General features: G+C 45.3%; 1 protein-coding gene across 1 annotated transcript in view; it reads left to right on the forward strand.

Annotated features, from left to right (window-relative positions):
* PARP1 (poly(ADP-ribose) polymerase 1) overlaps positions 1-22,992 on the forward strand; it is a 56,419-nt gene that overhangs the window by 19,945 nt on the left and 13,482 nt on the right. The window contains exons 5-13 of the mRNA XM_059717348.1: positions 2,071-2,167; positions 4,005-4,121; positions 4,897-5,073; positions 6,893-7,034; positions 8,851-8,991; positions 12,286-12,528; positions 15,124-15,192; positions 16,084-16,216; positions 21,903-22,098. Coding sequence (XP_059573331.1) covers positions 2,071-2,167; positions 4,005-4,121; positions 4,897-5,073; positions 6,893-7,034; positions 8,851-8,991; positions 12,286-12,528; positions 15,124-15,192; positions 16,084-16,216; positions 21,903-22,098 — 1,315 coding nt within the window. The remainder of the gene's footprint in view (positions 1-2,070; positions 2,168-4,004; positions 4,122-4,896; positions 5,074-6,892; positions 7,035-8,850; positions 8,992-12,285; positions 12,529-15,123; positions 15,193-16,083; positions 16,217-21,902; positions 22,099-22,992) is intronic.

The following is a 22,992-nucleotide window of genomic DNA, read 5'->3' on the forward strand; positions in this document are numbered from 1 at the left end:
ATTCAGTTTGAGAACTGGAATGAAGCAGCACAGAGATGTTGAATGGGATCTTCTAGACTGAGCACTGAGTCCCATTGCGTAAAATGGTTTTCTTTAATTTTACTAATCTACAGAGGAGCCTCTGGGAACCCCGTAAGATTGGGCCCTTAATATAGTCCGTAGACTGTTGTGACCTATTTATAAAACCTTTTTTCTAAAAAGGTTACATGAATATATTGTCTCAATTAGTATATAATTACAAGTTATAATCCTTATTCCATGATGGCTTCTTTGAGGTTTAGCATATCTTAAATTAAAACTAACTTTATATAGTTTTATATCTTTAAAAAAGCATCTTAACAAACCCCCCTGCCCTCCCCCCCAATTAAATATTTAAAATCAGGTGGTGTTTTTTTTATCTGTTTTTCTAATTTAAAATAAATTAATTGATTTATACACCCTGGTCAGCAGCCTGCAAACAGATTTGATCCAGCCTGTGGTAATCAGCAGCTTTTGGCAGCACGGGGAATTGGAGGCATATGTCAGCATTTGGTGGTTTGGGGATTTGGTGGTATGAAGCAGTAGGAGGCTTCACTAGCAAGGCAAGTGGTAGTAGCTGTGTTGAAAGTGGCAGCCTACCAAAGGTCCAGGCTGGGTTAATTTTGGCCCACCATTTTGCTGACCTCTGCTTTAAAGTGTGAATTGATGGAAGAGGTAGAAGTTTTTATGATCAGCCATTTCCTCACAAATGTTACCCTGCATAACAGCTGCTGCTGAACCACTCTAAGTAAAATCAGAATTTGGCCAAGTCTTAGCACCAGGGAAGGCTTTAAAGGAAACCCCACCTCAAAACAAAAGCAAATGGGGGGAGACCCCAAAATGAAAGCAAAAAGCTCTGAAGGAAATGGAAATATTTCTGTCAATCTAATTTCTTAGGGGACTATAAACAGTCACCTGCACTTCTTACGATCCAGACTCTTCAATATTGGGTTAATCTGTTTCCATTGTCAAACCTGGTGGATATGCTGAAATATCTATGTATCTAGATATGTAAAGGGGGAACAGTAGATTAATGGTGAGTGTTCATTTTGCAATACAGAGGCATGATAGAGAAACAAATGCAGTCACACTGCTTCCTAAAATACAGCCACAAAAATAATCTTGATCTGTAGCATGCTTTAGAGAATTAAACCAAGCATTGAAAGCTTGTACGTGCACCCTTCTTGTTTCAGCTATGGATTGGTGTGGTCCCTCATTCCCAGAGCTGAAATTCCCCTTGGATCTTTTCATTTCAGAGTGAAGACAGATTTGTGAACTTTGGCACATTGTACCAACTGTGGCCAAGACAATGATGTGCCTTGATGTAGACATTTTTGGTAACTTGTCTCGTGTGGGGTCTGCTGTCTTTTTTTTATGGGATCCACCAAGGCCCTTGCTGGTTTTTCTATGGCTTTCTTTTTTCTGTTTGTCTTCGAGCCAAAATGTTATGCAGCTCTCAGCAGGCTCTGCAGCTCTGACTATAGTTAAATGATTTATGCAGACTTGTACAGTAACATGTCATGACGATTGTGTCACCTTGAAATCAGGTGGTAGTCACAACCTTTTTCCTCATCTGATGTTAGGTGAAGTTGTAACCTAAATAAAAGCTGGTTTCCCTGCTTGCTGGCCTTACCAAGCTCACGGATAACTATCTTGGTCATTCAAATTCATCTACAATCTAAAATGAAAGTTTATATTCATTAGTGTCTGTATTCTGAGGAGTTGCATGTGTGCCAGCTGTTTATTCTTATTAACCCGCGTTTTTTATTTTATGGCTTCTTGAGTAGCTAATATGGCTGCAAACTAGCATCTTCTGAGACTTTTTCAAGTGGTACAGTTTTTTCTGTGTGCACTTCTGCCAGTCCTTCCACCTCTTCAGTGGAGAAAAAGTATACCTGGTCTAATCAAGGTCTTCCATTGTGGACTTGAAGGACATTAAAAAACTATGTTTAAAAAGTTCGAGTTTATGTAAAATTATTGTCAGCTCACGGAGCTCCAGTAACTGATGATGAACACTTGAATAACCTTCCTGTGCATTTATCTCTCCATTAGAAAAAGAAAAGCAGATGAGATGGATGGGACTGTGACTACAAAAAAGAAACAAAAAAAAGAAAAGGATAAAGAATCCAAACAGGAGAAGCTGCTGAAGGTTTGTTTACTGAGGAATCCCAAATCTTTAAAACTTGTTTTTTTTAAAGGGAATTAAACGCTGGCAAAAGGTGCAGACATGTAGAATCCCTTTTGTTAACATATCAGACGCAGCATAAGCTGCAGAAGTGCTGCCCTGTCCCAGTGAGAGACAATTTCAGCATATAAGCCTGTTTGGTCATTGGCCTCTCTGAGATATGAAGGACTGTTATATGGACCCTTATTCACCAAGTTCAGGGCTGAAGACATCCTCACTTCACACAGGTCACTAAAAGGGACTAGGTGGTAACTATTGAGCTGTGCCTGTCTGGATTTGAAGTGGCAATGGAGAAGTCGTCTTTATCTTAGCCCTTTCTGTGCCATAAATGTAGTCTGGCTGTGTTGATGCTATTAAGACTGAAGGCTGCAGAATATCTTGAAGTCTATAAGTGTTTCATATGTAAACTTGAACAGAGGCAAGGATTTGAACTAGTTTGAGTAGTATATTATACTTGGCTGATTACTTAATATATGTTTGTGACTCATCTGTTCTTTAGTATGAATCTGGATAAATCTTAGCTTTGTAGAATATAGAGGACAGAATTCTTGGTGGAGTTTCAGGAATTTTATAGCTGTTAGAAGTTTGGCATAGATGCCTTCCAAGAAAATATTAACAGCAGCCTTTTGCCAAAGTCTTAATGGATCTGCAAAAACAGATTACTCAGAAGAAAATTGTGCATCTGCCTTTAAATCATAGTTGAGATGACTTTTTTTCTGTTTTGCTTCACAGTTCCAGCTTATGTCCTAAGTAGGGTATGGCATTTGACAATCCATGTCCCTATTATGAAAGTTTTAAGAATTGCTTTGATTTAATCTGATGCTCAGATTAAAAATCTGGGGATTCCTCAGACTTTTTATAGTATGATTAATTCATTTGTCAAAACTATTAGTACAACTAAATTTTAAACCAATTTTAATATACCCATCAGGTATTGTCACCTGTGGTATTGGAAAAAATGCTTCTCTTAGTGTAGATGGATAATGAATACATGTACATTATTAGAAATCTCTCTCTTTGTTGCATGTTCCTTTATCCATTTCTTTCCCCCCTTGACAGAAAACTCCAAAGAAGAGTTTCGTTATTGCCCCAGGTGATTGACATGTTTAAATTACTGCTGTAGGTGTGTGAACTTAAAACGAGGACAGTCCAGCTCGGAATGTGTGGGGTCCATTTCCAGCATGTGGTCCAAACCCTTCCATTTGTTCATCTATAAAATGGGTTAATACCTGCTCATCATGGTACTTAAAGCTAATGAATTGGTCTTTGTGAAATTTGAGAGATCTGTCAAGGAAATGTGCTGTAGAATGACAAGTGCCACTCCTTGCCTTACGAAATGCTGGTATCAATTGATATCTTCTTTTTGTGGGACAGGACAGCCTTTGAATTATAATAAAGCTAGCAGTGCAGTATTTCTGGATTCTTGTGTGAAGGAGACACAGTAGTCTCTGCTGTGTGCTTGACAGCAAAGTCAGAAATCCATCTGGGATGTTGCTTCCCTTGACAAGTATGATTTGTTGATAATATTAGCTGTTGATTAATCATTTAGGTAATCAGCTGCTTACATGAGAAAGTAGTTCTTGCTTTGAATTCTGGGGTTATAACTTGCTGAATGTCCCACTTAGGATGTCAGCTCTTGGTAAAGCTGCTGGAACTTGGTGATTTTACCTTTGGCACATTACAGATGATTTGCAAATTGCTCAGTAGCATGGTGTATTGAAAGCCCATCAGTAGCCTGCTGCTTCAGGATGGCTCTTGGAAAGCAATTGCAAATATCTAAGCTGCCAGTTTTCATTAACAGGAACAGACGGAATTGATTTGGAACATCAAAGACGAGCTGAGGAAAGCCTGCTCCACCAACGACCTGAAAGAGCTGCTGATGGCCAACAAACAGGAAGTGCCTTCTGGGGAATCTGCTGTGAGTCGGTTTTATTTTCTTGCAGAATGTTACCTTGCCTACGTGCCTGCACCTCTTGAGTTGTTGATGAGCTTGGCTCAAAGCAGTGTGATGAACCAGTTCCTGAAGTCAAAGGTCTATTGTAAAATCTCAAAAATACAGAATCTAACCAGATTGCAAAGCTCAGTTCTTCTCTCATAGCACTCCAGTGAATGCTGCTAATCTACCTGTCTATGCATAAGGGCTGAAATGGTAGTGCCTACTGTTAAATTTAAATTCATCCATTTAAAAAGATGTTTTTCTTGCAGCACTTCTTAAAGCATCATTTAATGCTTCCAGGGGGTTTCTGAGGGGAGCAGATGCTCTGAGTCTCTAGAATCAGTACACCAGAAGAAACGTTTTTCAGGGAAGAGCATTGGATTTTTGTGGACTCTTTCCTCCCACCTATATATTATATTCGAGCACAACCCGTCCTCCTACAGCATAATTAAATTCTTCCACCTTGCTCATGCTTAGCATTCTGTGAAACCTTCTGTTTTGTGTTTCTGACAATATGCCCTTGCTCCAGAGATCATAATCCAAAGAGTGTAGCACAAACTTAGTGGCATGTGCTGTCAAGGCTTTGTGGATCAAGTAGTTCTGGGAAGCTTCTTAATTCATATGCAAAAAGAAGACAAGTAACACTTCTCAACTTTACACCAGTGTTTTGAGGCATCCGTGAATTTTCTGCATTTTCTGACTGTGTGCACATGCTTCCTTTTCTAATGTGATTTGTTTGCCTCTTTGTTGTGTTAAGATCTTGGACAGAGTGGCAGATGGGATGGCATTTGGAGCTCTGCTTCCCTGTGAAGAGTGCAAGGGGCAGTTTATGTTCAAGAGTGACGCGTACTACTGCTCAGGAGACATTACTGCCTGGACTAAATGTGTTGCCAAAACACAGTCTCCCAACAGGAAAGAATGGGTTATCCCAAAGGTAAGTGCTGCAACCTTGGCCTGAAACCTCTCTCAATTCTTAAATGATTTAAGTGGTTGTGGAAACAAAAAATAAGTCTATGGCAAATGTTACAGACAGACTAATATTAGAGGGCAGGGCCTGCTTCAGCTTCTGCACAGCTCTGTGCCTATGAAGAAGGGAAGAGTTGCTGATAAGTAATATATGTGGGGTAAGGAGAATCATATTTTCCAATCCCAGTAGATTGGGAAGTACTATTCTTCTCCGATAATTCAGGCATTTCCAATTGGTCCTTCCACTGCAGCAGAACTTAGTTACCATACTGTATATTACTTGTGGGTTGAGGCTGAAGGTTAATTTAATTCATAATGACTGGCTCATCTTGCTGTTTTTTATATCTTCCTTTCTGACTAATCTGAGATTAGTCTTAATAACTTTGCTCCCAGAAGTTCAGATGTTAATATCAAAATTTCAAAACACTGCTTGAAAATTACAGCCTGGATTGTCTTTCTGAAATAAACAAATAGTTCCCCCTGAATTGGGGAAAAACTTTTGCAGAAAATGTGTTTGTGGTATTTAATTATTGGTATTCTGAAAAGAGTAAGAGAACCAAAAAAAATGTCCTGGCTTTTTGTTTCTTAACTGAATTGTCTTTACTGGCAATCAGCATCAAGGCAGAAATGTCAAAGGTGATTGAAATACCACCCGACTGGAAAACCAAGATTCTTCTTCCATTTTACATCTCTCTTCATGGTTTTAAAACAAATATTTCTAGGGAGCTTAGATTCTTAACTAGAGGGGAGCAGTATTGTGTGGCAGGGATTGGGAAGGATTGGGATTCCCAGTTTTATTCTTGACTGCAACTGACTTGCTGTTTGATATTGAGCAAGCCATTTAACCTCTTTGTACATCAGTTTCCTAATCAATAACCTATGTGAGATGTTTTAAATGAAAAGCTTTATTTAGCTTTTGTCTCCAGTATGGAGAAAACTGCTGCTTTAAACTATGACAGCCAGGTCTCCAATGTGGATGCAACTCTGTTGACAACAATAACAGGAGATATTTTTTTTCTGCTGCTAGAGCTATGTCTTTTTCAGCTGCCCCAACTAAGGTTACGATATGTCTGGGTTTTCCCTGACATGTCCTCTCTTTTGGCCCCTTGTCCTCGTGTCCGGGCAAGCTTTAAAATGAGAGCAAATGTCCAGGCTTTTGCTCTGCCTCTGGCTTTTCCCATGTGTGAGCAACTTGAATGCTTGGGGCTGAGAGCAGCGGGCAAGGTGACTGGCTGTCAGGGCTCATGTGCTCTGTGCAAGGGCCCCAGCAAGTGTGTGCGTGTGGGAGCTGCGTGCTCATCAGGGCTGGAGCAACAGGGAGCTCTAAGTCGGGAGTGAGGGACACCGGCAGGGCTGGGAGGCAGGGCTGTGCATTGGGAGTTAGGGGGACGGGCTTAGGAGTGATGGGCAGAGGCAGGGCACAGGCATATCCATATCACTGCCCTTCCCCCACCCCTCCACCCCCACAGGTGTCCTCGTTTTTGATCTTGGAAATGTGGTAACCCTGCCCAAACAACACAAGCTCTACAGGAAGATGCCACCTCCTTTTGGCAAAGCTGTATCCACACTGGAGGCTTAGTCAGCAAAGCTGCACTGATAAAGGGATATGATCTTTTCACGCCCCTAATTGACTTAGTTCTGTCAGCAGAACTGCAAGATATACACAAGGGTTTAGTAAATTGATTGTAACCTGCTGTGAAATCTCTCCTAAGTGCCAAGATCTAGACAATGCTCAGTTTAGTGTGTAAATTATATCAGTTTTAAATGGTTCTGCTTTTGCCCTGCAGGAATTCCGGGAAATCCCTTACCTTAAGAAATTCAAGTGTAAAAAGCAGGACAGAGTATTCCCTCAAGAGGCTGCTGCTGTGAACACTGTGCTTCCAAGTGCAGCTTCTGCTCCTTTGACAGAGGAGGCATCTGCACCCACAGGTAAAAGTTCAGGGCAAAGGGACTTGTGTGCCCAGGAAGGCATTTCTGTTGATTCATTAGAGCCAAAGAATTCACTTTGGACTCTTATGAGTGTGGCAGTGAAGAGTGAGATGGCAGAGGTATTGTTTGTTTTGATTTTTAAGCATTTCCTTCGGGGTTTTGGGGGCAGGGTTGGGGGTTTTTTTTTATAATTTTCGTCAGACTTGTGCAAAATTAAGGGTGTGGGGGACAGACAATTTAGCAATCACAGTATACTGTCAAAAGCTTTAAAAAAATCATATGTTAAAATATATAAAACTAAATATCCATAAATCAATTAAGCACACCTGCTTTAAATCATTCAGTTCATTCTCAGGAAAGAGCTGGGTGGGCAGGGACCAGAAGGAGGCAGTGGTGCTCTGGAGATCTAGCAACGTGGGGGGAGGCAGCGGCTGCCCATCCCAGGGCAGGAAGAAACTCCTTGCAACCCCTTAGGGGGCAAACCCTGCCTGGCGGGCACCACTGGAGGGGCAGCATGATCAGGCCAGGATCTGTGGGGGGTGCCCTCTGGGGCCCAGCCACTGCCCCTGTGCTGCCCAAAGGGGCAGGAGAAGCTATGGCCATCAAAGGGCCAGTCCATCCCTGTGCTGGTGCCTGCCAGGCAGGGCTTGTCCCCTAAGGGGCCATAGGGAGCTGCTTCCCACCCCAGGCTGGGTGGCTGCTGCTTCTCCCTGTGTTCCCAGAGCTCCTGCCTGGTCTAGTCCATGCAAGATCATGGCAGGGGCCCAACTTCTGGTGAGCCCTGATCATGTAAGGGCCAGGCTGTGCTCATCAGGAGTTTGGTGCCCAGTCCTTGGCTGGGACCTGGGTGGAGCGAGTGGTCGGTGTCACCGGGTTCCCAGCTGCAGCAGGCCTGCCTCTTCAACCCCACTTCCAGCATGGCCCCAAGCTCCTGCCTGAGCTGCTGCCAGAGGAGCAGTATGCAGGTGGTACAGCCAGGCATCCTCACTCCACCTGCAGCAACCACTGTAGCTTGTGCATGTGCATGCTTGTGGGTACCCCCCTGGCCCAGATTTCCTTACCCACATCCCTGATTGATTGATTGATTTGTTTTGAATCCCCTTTCTAAATTTCAGTGATTACTGATGGAAATATTTCTGTTCGTCTGTGAGCAATAGGTGAAATCAGTGTTTAGTGATGAAAATTGAATCCTTCCAAGTCTAGCTGTAACTTGTTGGAATTCTTCCTAACTCCTCCAAGAAATGTTTTCCTATGAGGAAATGATATTTGTGGCTTTTTTTATTCTCTTTTTTTCCCCTTGGTTCTTTTTCACTTGTACAGTACAGGTTACAGTTATTGTAACCTGCTGTGAAATCTCTTCTAAGTGCCAAGATCTAGACAATGTTAAATTTAGTGTCTAAATTATATCAATTTTAAATGGTTCTGCTTTTGCCCTGCAGGAATTCTGGGAAATCCCTTACCTAAAGAAATTCAAGTGTAAAAAGCAGGACAGAGTACATTTACTGTACAAGTGAAAAAGAAAGTGCCATCAGTTTCCTAGTTTTTGAGGACATGGCCTTGATCTGAAACCCTCTTTTTTTTTTCTTCCCGGTCCCTTCCCCCAGGAAACCTATTATATATGAGGTAATGCTGGGTTTTGTGCCACCTTTTCTAGGGGAGATAAACTGTTCCAAGAGTTGCTTAATGCATTTTAGCTTCCCTGTTGACATGCTGTACTTTGGATTTAGCAAGCTTCTTTTCCTTCGTCTCATGCGCTTTCTCCAGCAGTCTGAACGTGCTCTTTTCTTATGTGACGTTCTTGTTTCCAAACAACTAGATAAGCCATTATCCAACATGAAGATTTTGATACTTGGAAAATTATCCAGGAACAAAGAAGAAATGAAGACCAGAGTTGAGGAGCTTGGAGGAAAAGTGACAGGAACTGCCAATAAGGCCAACCTGTGCATCAGCACACAAAGTGAGCAGACATGCAATATTACTGTCATCCTTGGGCATGGAGAGGAATTAGATCACAGAGGGGATAAGGCACTGAATGAGGACCTGGGGTGGTTGTCTTTATTCGTGGAATATAGTGCGTGTTTCCATATTCATGAAAATATTTTCTTATGAAGTGCTTCTAATTCTGAATGGTTCCCAAGTGCTTTGCTGATGTCACGTAGCAGAGGTCTGTTCAAGTGAACCTATTTCTACCAAGATAGAATTCGAGTCCCAGTGTTCATCAGTGTGTTGTAGTCTGTGGTTTACAGTCCAAGGCATAGGGAAACCAGGGGTTCTGTGCCAGGTGTGGTATGGGTCCTTATGATAACGTTTAATGGATTTCAGTACCAATTGTTTTTGAAAGCTGATCGCAGCAGGTGAATTCCTTGGTGTGGATTTTAAAGGCTGCTAAAGCGGGTTTTAACTGTGTGCAGGGACTCCTGTAGAGTAACTGGGTAGCTAAGGCAGCTTTGTAGATATTACCTCTGCGTAGACTGGATTGTGGCATTATTACTTGATGGCTTTGTTTTGGAGTCTCATTGTGCCAGTTCCAGTGTTAACCCAATACACAAATGAACTGTGGGAGCACTCCCTTCTCTAATGCTCCAGTTTCACTTTCTGGCTGCTTAACTGGTGAGTGCCTCTGCAAATGGGACTAAAAATGCATGATTTTTAGCAAAAGCCATACAGAACATATCTTTGGGAAAAGCTGTTGACTTGTGTTCCCTTTTGCTTGTGTATGCATGGGCAGTGAATTCAGCAGAGGGCAACACTGATGCAGGAAGACTGCATGAATTGAGAGCCTGTCCTGTGTCGGGCAGATTTCAGTTTGCCTAATTCTGTGTGTTTAGGAGTTTGGTGTGAAGATGCGTATAAAAAATACCTTGTTCATTCAAATACAAAACAAGTTTTTCTCCCCCAATTAGCATGGGACAGGGGAGAAAGCCCCTCATCTTATAATTGCATACAAGGAAATCTCACAAAACACATTCAGTTGATTAAATACAGCCAAACAGTGAGCATTACTACAAAACACGTGACCCACATTAGGCAAACATACTAATGGGAACCTATCACAAGAATAGATTAGCATAGCCAATCTGAATAAGATATATGGTAGTGTCTATTAAGTGCAGTCCCTCTCACCATTGACTTGAGGGGAAAAAAAAAAGTCATGGTGAGTCACAACATTGCATACAGTTCATCCAGAATCTCTCTGTCACCCCCTTTCTCAGCCTGGCACATGATTAGTTTGGCCTTGCCCTCCATGAGGTAAAGCCAGACCAGGGTGGCCCTGCGCTTCATCTGCATATAAATTTTTGGTGCATCCCAGCACTTGTCACAAGAACACCCAGTTCCAGTCTTGAATGGGGTGCTAATTAGCGCATGGATCCTTTTATGGGGGTGTATCTGGAGTGTACAGATACTGAGCACTGCTAAGCTATAGGGTCACCGTGGCTTGAATTGCTATTGACCCTGGTAGTGCCCAGCCCAATGAACTATGTGGTAAATCATGAGCCTTTAGCTTTAGAATAATAATATCATGTGTACTTTTGGGCTACGTATAAGTAGGTACCAAAGTGCTGCTCAGAAGTGTGTTTATGGAGTACCTGTGCTGAAACTTGCAGCTGTTTAAAAAAAAAAAGGTAATATGCATCAGTTCTGAATAAACTAATACCAGTGTGCTATATACAAATTGTGGCATCCATGTTTAATTTCAAGGTTATTGTTTTCAAATTTGCTTCTCACTTTCATGTACTTGGAGAGCAGGGTCTGCCAGTAAGGAGAGGGGGAAGGAGCTGCCAGAGGTAAAAGTTGGGGAGAAGCAGAGAGCAAAGGGATGCCTGACTCCCTAGATTTATTTTTCCCGCTGTAGAAGTGGGAAGGGGACAAATTCAAGGCAAACATCCAATAAATGGATTTCATACCTGGAAAATTATAACTAAATTCCATATATGGAGTCTAATTATTCAGGGGTCGTCTTATGATCGGGTCACTTTCTTTTTGAGTAAATATGGTAAGTCTCGCAAGACTGCTCTACAGTTGAGGCAGGGGCTGGGTGTGCCTTGTTCCTACCATCCTTGATATCCTCTCAACTGACTGCCTCTGTGTAAAGGGTTGCTTCCCTCTTCTGCTTCCTTGTAAAGCTGTTGGAGCATGCAGAAGGAAAAAACAACATGCAGCTTTTGTTCAAAAGGGTCTGTTTTACCAGCGTTGATTAAATCTGTTGAGGATCTAGGATCACCACCAGCTGCTCTTGTAAAAGCCTGTAGGGAAAGTAGTGTTTCACCCTGTGAATAGTTGAGTGCGACTATCTGGGGTAAAGGATAGGAACAAGGAAGGGGCAGGCAGATAGTGTGACCATAAGGAAAACTGGGACAGCTGGGACATTGTTCCCTGCCCCTCAAGTAAGCGGCACTGCTGAGGGTAGCAGTAAAGGCTGGTGGCCAGGAGTGTAGGTGCAGTCTGCCAAGGAAGCGGAGCTGAGCTACCTGGCACACCATGCTGCTCTGCCTCCCTCCCGGACTGCACCCTGCACCCCTGCGATTCTGGGATATTTGTTTTAATTTTCACTGACCAGCAAGAACTGGCCTTCAGAATTTGGGACTGTCCTGGGGCATGGTCACCCCAAAGATGGAGCATTAGGTAGAACAGAGAGAAATGTGCCATAGGTCAGGGCAAGGGAGCTGAAGTTTTGTGGAAATACAGAATTCTTCCATTGTCTGCTTCAGGGAAGCAGCAAGAGCTGTCAGCAGCACCTTCTTTCCTTCCCTGATGACTCCCTAATTCCCTTCCCCCAGCGTTCACCAGGTGTTTGTTCTAGCTGGTGCCTAAGCTCAGGGGCTCAGGCCATGATGCTACTCTCATGGTCACCGGCAAAATTCCCAGTCACTTCAAAGTTGCAGTCTTGTGCCTGTCATTGCCAGGGGGGAAATGTTCACATCTGTGCAGGGGGAGTGTCTGGGATGCTGTTGCCTGTGCTACCACAGGTGTCTTGAGGTCACCTCTCACCTAGCCCCTGCCTCAGCTGAGTGGTGAGGCAGGGCTTGAAAAGCAATGTAAAATAAGGTAGCCCAGGTATAGGGCAGGGTGTGGTATATGGAGAACTACACTTCAGAGTGCTTTATAACATTAGAATACCTTGGCTTTCAAAAGTGAGGCTGTGCTTGGAGTTTTTTAGACGGGGCTCTGTGCTTTCTTTTGTGTTCGCTTTAGAGAACTTAGAACTGCTCTTTATCCCTTTCCTCCTTCCTCCCCCTCCCTTTCTTGACAGAGGAAGTTGAGAAAATGAACAAGAAGATGGAAGAAGTGAAGGAGGCAAAAGTCCGAGTGGTTTCAGAAGAATTTCTCAAGGATGTGAAATCTTCCAGCAAAGGCTTTCGGGAACTGCTGTCAGTACATGAGCTCTCATCCTGGGGTGCAGAGGTGAAGCAGGAGAACATGGAGACAACTGTGGGAGGAAAGTCCAGTGGGCCCCCAAATATGAAGAGTGCTGGAAAAGTCAAGGAAGAGCAAGGTGAAAATAGCAACAGACCTTTTTTTCCACAGCTCTGCTCAGTTCGGTGTGTTTTTAAATATTGCTTTGTGCTTCTACAGCATGCTATGTATACGAGAATCTGAGAGCACTCAAGGGAACATGCTATAAATGTGACGGGAGTGCTTGGGATATAGTCCAGGCTCACCCGTTTCCTGAGCTGCTTCAGGTAATGGAACTCTGAAGCAAGGCTGGCATTAACTCCTCTAAACTCCCTTCTGAAACATGTTCCCTTCCAACTCGCTCTTGCCTCAGATATTCCATGTTTTGTATGCGTTATTAATGGCAGCGCCCATCTAAGCGATGGGCAGGGTTGAAGACGGAAACTACAAAAGCTGTTTGGGATGTTCAACTTACTGGGCGTGTCTACATGTGAAATTAATTTGATGCAATAAACTCCGGTACCGTTTGCACTGGAGTTTATTGCTCCTGGGTGCAGCATTTACATGTTCGTGCAGGACAACAGCATGCTGAAACCAGGGTGGTGCAGTCCTGGCTGGCAGGGAGCCCAGGGACTCAGCCTGCTACCCTGGGGCTGCTCCTGCTTGTCTCACCTTGCTGTGGAGGGGCTAATCAGCAAGCAACCCTGCACTGTTGGACCCTTGTGACCCAGCCAACTCTGATCACTATCTACACCTGGCACACTAAATATCTCTACTGTATAATAGTACCTGTGTTGTGGAGTACTATCCTATCGCAGAGTAAATTACTTTACTCTGGCCTAATAGCATCACTTGTGTAGGTAATGATGGTTTGCTGTGGAGCTAATTAGGCAGCTCTTCAGTAAGCATCTTGTGTAGATGAACCCACTGTGTTGAACATCTCAAATAGGTTAAGTGTATGACTCAACCTAGTGAAACCAGCATTCTAGCTAATGTGCAAGAGCTGAACACATACTGAAGGGAGATCAGTACTTTGTGATGCTGAGGTCATGGGACAATTATGAGACTAATAAACAGTAGGCCTGTGCGAAGCAGCTAGTATTCGCTTCAGATTCGGCCGATTTGGGGGACAGTGGTTCGATTCGGTGACTCATATCACTGTCCCAAATCGATTCAGCTGAATCTGATTCAGAGATTCAGTTCCTGCCAAATCTCTGAATCAGCCAGGCCCATCCCTCCCAGTTTTTGGCAATGGCTGTCCCACCTGCCCCAGCTCCCTGCTCTTTGTGGGGGGGGAGCCCCAGCTCAGCGGGTGTTGCCAGGCAGGGGGGCAATCGCTGCTTCCCCACACTGCATGGGGGAGCTCTACATGAACACCCCCCTGCCTGCCCACCCGCCCCCACAGGTGCCCCACAAGAAATAAAAAACCACCCAAGAAAACCCCACACTCGCCACTCCTGCGGGGGGGGGGGGGGGGGGGGGGTGATCCCTGCGGCCCCCTGAGGCTGCTGCAGGAGCACTGAGTCCTGGGGCTTTTCTCTTTTCTTAAAGGGCCAGAGCTGGCCCAAGCAGGGCAGCCATGGTGGGGGCTGGGGGAGCGTCAGGGGGCTCATGCAGAGCCCCCATGCAGTGGTAGACAGTGGGGATACCCCCCTCCCACCTGGCAGCACCCAGTGAGCACCATGGCCCCGCTCCTAGACCCAGGAGACATCAGTCGCCCATCCACAGGGGTGGGGGAGGCCCCTGCGTGCTTCCTGGCAGACCCAGAAGTGGACTAGAAGTGCTTCTGGTCCACTTCTGGGTCTGCTGCTGAGTGTGCTGGGGAGCCCCCCGTGCTTCTGTGGGATATTCCATGCGCCCCATCATTGCAGTGTTCACAAGCCACCTGCTCCCTAGAAGTATGTAGAAAAAACATTTAAAGCTGTGTCTATGTTTGAATCGCCGAATCTTTCCAAATCAATTTGAAGGGTTCCGATTCAGTTCAGATAGATTAAAGGCTCCTCCGATTCTATTCGGATTCGGAGATTCAGCCACCAAATCTCTGCCGAATTGAATTGGAGGACCAAGGCTTCACACAGTCCTAACAGTTAGTGCTGATCTGTCTGCAGGGAGTGGCTCAGCAAAATTACCAGATGCTGCCTTCTTCCATTTATTTATTTACTTTGTGAATATGTTGCCCCCACAGACCTTCCAGCCAGTGGTTTCTTCAGAATTGAGGGCCACTAGAATTTGTCTGCCATATGGTTGAATGTTATATTATCAGTCTGGACACACAGAAATAGAATTCTAAGAATCTCAATGTCTTAATCATCTAATTTAAACAGATACATGCAGCTTAATTTGTAGTGGCTAATACCTACCAAACTTCCAGCCAAATAGCTCTAACGTATTCCCCTTGATTGAGCAGGAAGGGAGAAGATGGGTATCATTTCAGTAGACTGACATCCTTGAGTTAAATTAGATGGAGGACAGTGTCACTAAGACTCAAACAGCATTGGATTTCTTATCTTGCTTTAGCAGAACAGTATATCCATGCAGATGAATCCATTAATGTAAAGCCAGTCAAGATGAACATTACACACAGTCTTTAAAATAACTTGACCACTGAGTCAAGTAGTGTTCTGTGTCTACAACCAGACAGTCCCGACTCATCAGATTAAAAAAATTAAGGTCTTCCCATCATCTATTCTTCCAGGGACCTGCAAGTCTGAAAAGAAAATGAAATTGACAGTTAAAGGAGGAGCGGCCGTAGATCCTGATTCTGGTGAGTGCAGAAAACCAATTGCCACTCCAGGATCCTTTATCAGTGTAAATGCCTTGTTCATTTTGAAGGTCAGCTTGTAGAAAACTGTCTTTGAAATGGTGGAGACTTCTGGTGGGAAGTTTTAGTCTTATTGACAGTGCAGCCTAGTGACACCCTAGGATTTTTATAATAGTCTTGACCTCACACTACAGATGTGAAAATGATTTACATTCAGGCCACAGATTTTTTCCAGTGTAGCCCTCATTTTTAAGTATACTCCTGAGGCTCTTAATTCAGATGGTAAAGCAGCTGCTTCAGCAAGAATACATAAGCACCACCTGCAGAAACTACAGGTCTAGCAGGAAGGGCTCTTTGCTTGAAGCACAGAGCTGCACTTTGGGTGTCAGTAGTTGGTATTGCACTCTAATGTGGAGAGCAAGAGTTGCTCTTGAGGATCCCTGAGCTGTTCAGGGCCAATTATCTGGTTTCTATTCACAGTTTCTAAAATGAAACCACTAAAGGTCAAGCACAGATAAGAGCTTCTTAAAGTAGTTCTCACCAAGTCCTGTGGCATTTTGTTTTTAAGGTATCCTTTGCAGAAACAATGCTGAGAAACCTGACATTAGAAATGAATTCTCTTCACATCCCAGTGGGGTACCTAAGCAGTTCCCTTGCATGGTACCTGCCCTGTAGCTTTGTAAAGAAGAATGTTTGCTTGGTGAAATATTACATTTGTTGTGGCTTTCTCCTGCTGAGGGAGTAACAAACTTTCTGTGTTTTTGGGTTTTTTATTTATCTCCATAGTATTCCAGTATGTCTTAACATCTGTTTAAGTGTGTGTCCATGTAAGAAGGAAAGGAGACTCAAAACGACAACATTGTCTTGGCTTTAATTCACTGCTCTTCTTCCTAGGTTTGGAGGACTCTGCTCACGTCTTTGAAAAAGGTGGTAAAATCTACAGCGCCACTCTTGGCCTGGTAGATATTGTCAAAGGAACCAATTCCTATTACAAACTGCAGCTGCTGGAGGATGACCGAGAAATCAGGTGGGCTTGGTTTTCAACGTAAATATAGCTTTTTACACAAGCCAGATATGAATACAAATGTCTTTGTGGTGGTGGTGTTTTTAAGCACTTCTGTGAGGTTTTTGTTTTGTATGAAAGAGTTCCTTTGCAGTGTTGAAAACCCAAAACAGCAGACCTGCATAAGGGTATGAAAAAGTGGAATTGACTAGTCTAATTTCATTACTGACAAGTAATGTAAAATGAAAAAGTAAATATAAATGCTGAAATGTAAATTAGGAATTGGATAAATGTGTGTCAGGATTGGTTTGTGTTCAACTTCACTGGTAGCGAAAACATCCCAGAGGTGCAGCTTAGGTGGGGTGTGCTGCTTTTTGTCCTCATCCCAGTCCTCTCTCCTCCACCCATACCTCTCTCCCTCCCTCTAAGTCCTATTCAGTAAATTTGGCTGTGATGTACACAATCCCTGGAGCCCAGCCTAGTTACTGAGTTAGTTACTCCGCTTCTGTGTAAACATGTGAAGATCAGGCACTGAATAGGTGCATTAAAAAGGGCCAGGAAGCATCGTATATTTAGAATTGCTACCCAGTTCCAGACCAGAATTGTTCACATGCCCCATTGTTAAAGAAGGGTGCGATCAAGAGGCTTTCTAGGAAAATTTGATTCTCCCAGGAGGGGGAATATACAATAACCTGGGCGAGTCAATGGCTACAGAAAATAAACCTGCTTCAGTGGTAGATTACTTGGTTTGGTTTTTTGTTTTTTTTTAATTGCTCATAAATTTTGACTCTTTTGGCCATTTCTTGTATCTGGGTTTATGATTGGTATATGATGAAATTTCAGAGCTGGTATTCAGTGCCTGACACATCTGGAAAATTTATTCATTGAATACTTATACATTTGCAAAAAAGTTAATTAAGGTTGCATCAATTTAAACAGCTAAAAGCTTCAAAATCTTAGCCCCTTCTCTTAAGCTTAGTTTAGAATTGAAGTCTTACCCAGTCCTTCAGTTGTTTAAAGATGCACATTTTTAAGAAGTGTTTTGTGATGTCTGCTGTCAAATGCATGACCACAGTAAACTGAAGATTTCTATTAACTGGTATATTATATTAACTGGTATATTAAGACAGGAACAGCAGATAATCACAGCAATGACTGATTGTAGGCAAGGGAGTTGTGGTCTTATGAAACTTAACATTAAGTAACCACTCAGGCAGGAACTGTTGACTTGCTAACCTGTTCCTTTCTTCTGGGTTGGCATTATCTATTAAATTGTTGTGATTCTGTCTTTGTATGTCAGATGCTTTGTGTCTCATGTCTGTGCAGTCATAGGAAGAATGGCTTTACTCTCTTTCCCAAAGAGCCATGAAAATCCCTTTGAATACCTTTTTCCATCAGGGTTGCCAACCCTCCAAGACTGCCCTGGAGTCTACAGGAATTAGTTATGAATCTCCAGTAGACTGCTGAGAGTCACCTGGGAGATGAATGATAGGGCATTCATAAAAACAAATATTAAATGTTGAATCCAATTTATACAGTAGTACACTGGATTTTTAAAAAGTAATAGTCACATGACTGTGCATGTGCCTGCCTGATGTAAAGTCTATGCACCATAATCCATAACTGATATACGCAGGTGTGTTGGTGTTCGCTCATGGGCACATTGGCATTGTCTTTCATGGGCATATTAGTGTTGTGATAATAATGGTATTAGAATGTTATTTAATTTTCTGTATTTTTAAATTAACACACACATGCATGCAGACCCACAAACATTTAAACGTGTATTTACAAGCAAAGTATCCTTAACCGGATCTCGCTTTTTAAAAATAAGATTCACATTACAACTTAAGATTTTGCGGCATTATTTCTTTATGCAGCATGCTTAAAATATGAAATTAAGATTCATATGATGCTCCTTATTTCCACCAAAGGCAAAACGATGGCTCCATAGTGAGTTTTAGAGTACAGTAGATCAGTCATTTATGTCATGTGATAAAACTTCCCAGAATAGATCAGAGTTGGCAACCCTAGCTCTACTACAGGGGTGGGTAAAATATGGCCCGCGGAGCCCCTAAAAAAAATTTTGGAAAATTAATGTTTCTCTGCCTTTGGTTCCTGTGAAAAATGACAGGAACCAAGGGCAGTAGGACCCAAGGGAAGCCTGGCGGGCTCCAACAACAGCGGCCCGGCCCCGCCCCCCAGCTGGAAGCCGCAGCCCTGGTTTCTGGGCCAGGAACATGTGGCTGCCCCGATGCAGGAAGCTCAGGGTGGGGGAACGACAGGATGGGACAGGACATGAGACGGGACAGGACCCCAGGCAAGGAAGGAGCGGAGCAGGGAAGCAGCCCCTCCCTGCCCACACCCGGTGCCCTGCGCTGCAGCTGCTTATAGCCCGCATGGGGCTGCCTGTGCCCGCTTCAGACAGTCCCATGCAGGCTGTGAGTGCCTACAGCGTAGGGCACCAGGCAAGGGACAGGCCGCTTCCCCCCTGCACTCAGCTTTTCCCTGGGCTCCTTCCCTGCGTGGAGAAAAGCGGCCCCTCACCTGCCTCATGGCCGGCGCCCTGTGCTGCAGGTGCTCGCAGCCCATGGGGCTGTCCGGAGCAGGCATGGGCAGCCCCAGACAAGCTGTGAGCAGCTGCAGCGTGGGGTGCCGGGCATGGGACAGCGAGGGGCTGCTTTCCTTCCCCCTCCCCTCCCCCCCGCACCACCTTGTAACTTGGCCCCACTGCCACCCGGGACACCGGTGGAGGTTCTGTGCTCCCACTGGCTCCCTGCCCACTCACACCCAGTGCCCCCCAGCCCCATGGTACAGGCAGAGGGCAGCGCACAGCCCTGACCCCCTGCTTGCCAGCAGGAAAGAAGCTGGTGCTGAGTGTGGGGAAAAGTGGCCCCTCACCTGCCCCATGGCCAGCACCCCGCGCCACAGCCGCTCGCAGCCTTCCTGGGGCTGCCTGTGCCTGCTCCAGACAGTCCCACACAGGCTGCGAGCCCCTGCAACGTGGGGTGCTGGCCATGGGCAGGTGAGAGGCCACTTTTCCCCTCACTCAGCACCAGCTTCTTCCCTGCCAGCAAGCAGGGGGTCAGGGCTGTGCGCTGCCTCCCGCCTGTACTGCGGGACTGGGGGGCACTGGGTGTGAGTGGGCAGGGAGCCAGTGGGAGTACAGGGCCTGCACTGGTACCAGTCCCAGGGCCAATGCCGGCGGGGCCCAGAGCAGGGTGGCAGGAGCATGGGGTCCCAGCCGACACAGGCACTATAGAGCCAGGCCAGCTCCCCCCTCCCTGCTGGTGCAGCCCAGCCTGGCTCCACAGACCTCTGCCAGTCTGTGCCCTGCTTTGGGTCCCACGGGTGCTGGCCCTGAGACATTGGTCCCAAGACGTTGGGACATTGGTCCCAAGATGGTGACTAGGGGGTACCTGTCAAGAGGCGGGGCTGCCCATGCGGTCCTCAACAGCCTGCCAAAACTGGGTAAGCGGCCCTTCGCCCAAAATAATTGCCCAACCCTGCTCTACTAGAAGACAGTTCAGCCGTGATGTAAGCAGGTGTAGGTCTAGCTGTCCTGAATGGTGATTGAATTCACTTACACCAGAGTTGAACATAGTTCTGCACATAAGCATGTACACAACACATTATGTAGTACTGTTTCTTACAGTGAATAGTTAATGGTGAAATTTGAGATGTTATAGGCTGGTTACTGTTTTTCAAGCATAGGAGGGTGGACAATGAAATCCCACTTTATTTTGTTCAGTAGCATTATTTTGTTTAGCTTACAATAGGAACGTAGAATGGAGAAGACCCACTTGGGTAACTAAGTCCAGTCCCCTATAATTTTAGGCAGCCATGTGATGGATATTAAGTCCAAAAGGGTTGAAGAGAATATTCACCCCAAGGTTCCATACATGCCACAAAGCACCCTCCAGTGTTTTGTTTTGTTTTTTATGAAGCTGTTATGGTGAGCCACAGAAGGAGAGCAAGAGGAGCTAAGAGTGCCACGAATGTCTTTGGCCTCCTGCAGTAGCAGGGAATTTGGTAGGTGTAAATATGCCAAGTTGAATCTAGGGAGTGACCCATGTCCCATGTTAGAGAAGGAGGGAAAAGTGAGGTAGAAGGGAAGAAGGAAGGTGAAATAGACCCCAAATGCAGTGACTGCAAAACACAAGAAGGCTGATCCTGTTCCAAAGGCCACATTGTTTCAACCGCAGATGGATAAAAGGTGGAAGGAAGAAGAAAATACAAACAAGGAAAACAATCAGCCTGGCACATCAATGTAGAAGATCCACTGCTGTGTAGTAGAGGGTGACTTAATTTATAGGGTACTTAGTAGAACAGCAACAGGCTGTAGAGTTGAACTGGAAAACTGGGTCTGAGAAGTGTTTGTTGACAGTGACCAAAAGGTGTTTCTGAAGTTTGCCTCAGTGAAGTTGGTTTCAGTGCAGGTCCTGTTGGGCAGGGGTCGGCATTACAGAGCTCACTTCTTTAACAAGCATCAGCTGGCAACTGCAGTCTCTGCTGAGATGGTGCAGGTACTCTTCACTTAATATCATCCCCATTTAATGTTGTTCATTATTACGTCTGTGATCCATTAGAGAACATACTCGTTTAAAGTCGCGCAATGTTCAGTTATAACAATGTTGGCTGTCACCTGCTAGTAGGTAACTACTGTGATGTAATTGGATTCGCTTAACATCGTTTTGCTTAAAGTTGCATTTTTCAAGAACATAACTATGACATTAAGCAAGGAGTAGCTGTACAGGATTGCTTGAACTCCCTCCCTTTAAGGCTGGGTCTGCACACTTCCACTTTTTTCTGCTTTAACTCTGCCAGTGTAGTTATCGTGGTACAAGCCTCCCAGTATGGATGCAGTTGCACTATCGTAAGACACTTTTGTAGCAATGTGACTATGAACTGCTGTAACTATTTCAGTCAAATATATCCATTTAGAGCAGGGATGGGCAAAATCCCATGGCAGACTCGTTTCCCAGCAGCCCCTTCCTGTGCCCCTTAGGCCAGTCTGCATGGAGAGCAGAAGGGCCATAATGCTGCTCTATGGCTCTAATGCTGCATTATGGCCCAGGAGCAGCAGGGCCATAATGGTCCCACGCTCCAAGGGTGTCCATGGAGATCTGCTCAAGTGGTGCTAGCAGGGTGCATGGCTGGGTGAGGAGCTACTCTGGGGCTGGATTCTTGTGGCGGTAACGGTGCGGGCCAGAGCTAGGACAGAGCCGCGATCTGCCTGCACACCCCTGTCTTGAGCACAGGTTCCGCAGTCAGCGGATCACGGCTCTGCCTGGCTCCATCCCTGCGCTCTCACCGATGCAAGATCTCCTGGGTCTCCATGGAAACCAGCCTGAGTGGCATGGGAAGGGGCTGCTGGAAAACGGAGTCTGCCTGCTGGCCAGATCTACCATTTTGTCCACCCTTGATTTACAGCAAGCTGTAGGAGAGGTCTTCCCAAGATTATCAGTTCTGGGTCCTTCAGCACTATTTGTGCATCCTTTCCCGTATTGGTGCTTACCTCATACTTTTTAGCAGCCGTGGAGTAGGCTAATTTGCAAACTTGTCCCTTGATGTAAAGGGACTCTCAGTTAATGGCATCCATTCCGATCTGATATAGATGTCCATACGCTCTTTTTATTGGAGGGTCAGATTTATCAAGGGCTGAAGCCAGAGTTCCTGCATCACTTCCTCTCATTTTGTTTGCTTCCAGGTACTGGGTGTTTAGGTCATGGGGTCGCGTTGGCACTGTGATTGGGAGTAACAAGCTGGAGCAGATGCCATCTAAAGAAGATGCCATTGAGCACTTTTTAAATCTGTATGAAGAGAAAACGGGCAATTCCTGGCATTCCAAGAACTTCACGAAATATCCAAAGAAATTCTACCCTCTAGAAATAGATTATGGACAGGTAATGGTTCTTTGGCTTAAATCAATTAAGTATACAGACAGCATTATTGTTAATGGGAGATTTCTGTATTATTCCATGTACAAGACAGAAATATGCAATAGTAATTGACTCAGAATTGTTACTAAACTCCTAAAGCAAGTGACTGTAGAAGCCAGGAGGTGCAGCCAAATAGATCTGTAGATCACACTGAAATCTTTGTACAGGCAACCCCCTCTTAACGCTGTTTCGCTTGGCGCTATTCTGCTATAATGCTCATTTTAAATTGACACCTGATTCTACTTAGTGCTCAACGAGTTCATTATAACCAGGGATCCTGGTTTTCCCTGATTTAAAAAATACCAAATTCTCTGCTAAAAAACCCCCCAAATCCATGATTTAAAATTAAAGGCCCCCCACCCACAGCCCCTGCCCCTCCAGCCCTGCCGAAGGGGGTTCCCAGCTACCAGGGCTTTGGACCCGGGTGTGCAGCCCCCTGCCCCCACTCCCTCGTGCTGCGGACTTGGGCAGGCCTGCTCTCCACCACTGCATGCACTCCCGGGGCAGGTGGGGGGACCTGCGGCCCCCAGATTTATATGCGGCGCAGGCAGCGGGCTTGAGCTCCCACACTGGTTCTGTGCCCTGTGGGCTCCGAAGCCCAGTGAGCACAACCCAGTGCGACTGGGGACAGCAGGACCACGTGGGGATCTCTTCACCGCTGCTCGCGGCACCCCCAGCCCTGGCGACATGCCTCCTGTGCCTGATTTGAGGGGCACAGCCCTGCACCACTGCCCTCAGTGCAGCCCCATGTGGAGGAGGCGCATCACTGGGGTAGGGGGGCGAGCAGTGGTGTGTATATCCCCACGCAGCTCCACTGCTGCCTGCCGTGCCGGGTCGTGTCCACTGGGCTCCGGAGGC

This window comes from Alligator mississippiensis, chromosome 1, assembly GCF_030867095.1.
Source record: "Alligator mississippiensis isolate rAllMis1 chromosome 1, rAllMis1, whole genome shotgun sequence".
Taxonomy (NCBI): Eukaryota; Metazoa; Chordata; order Crocodylia; family Alligatoridae; genus Alligator; species Alligator mississippiensis.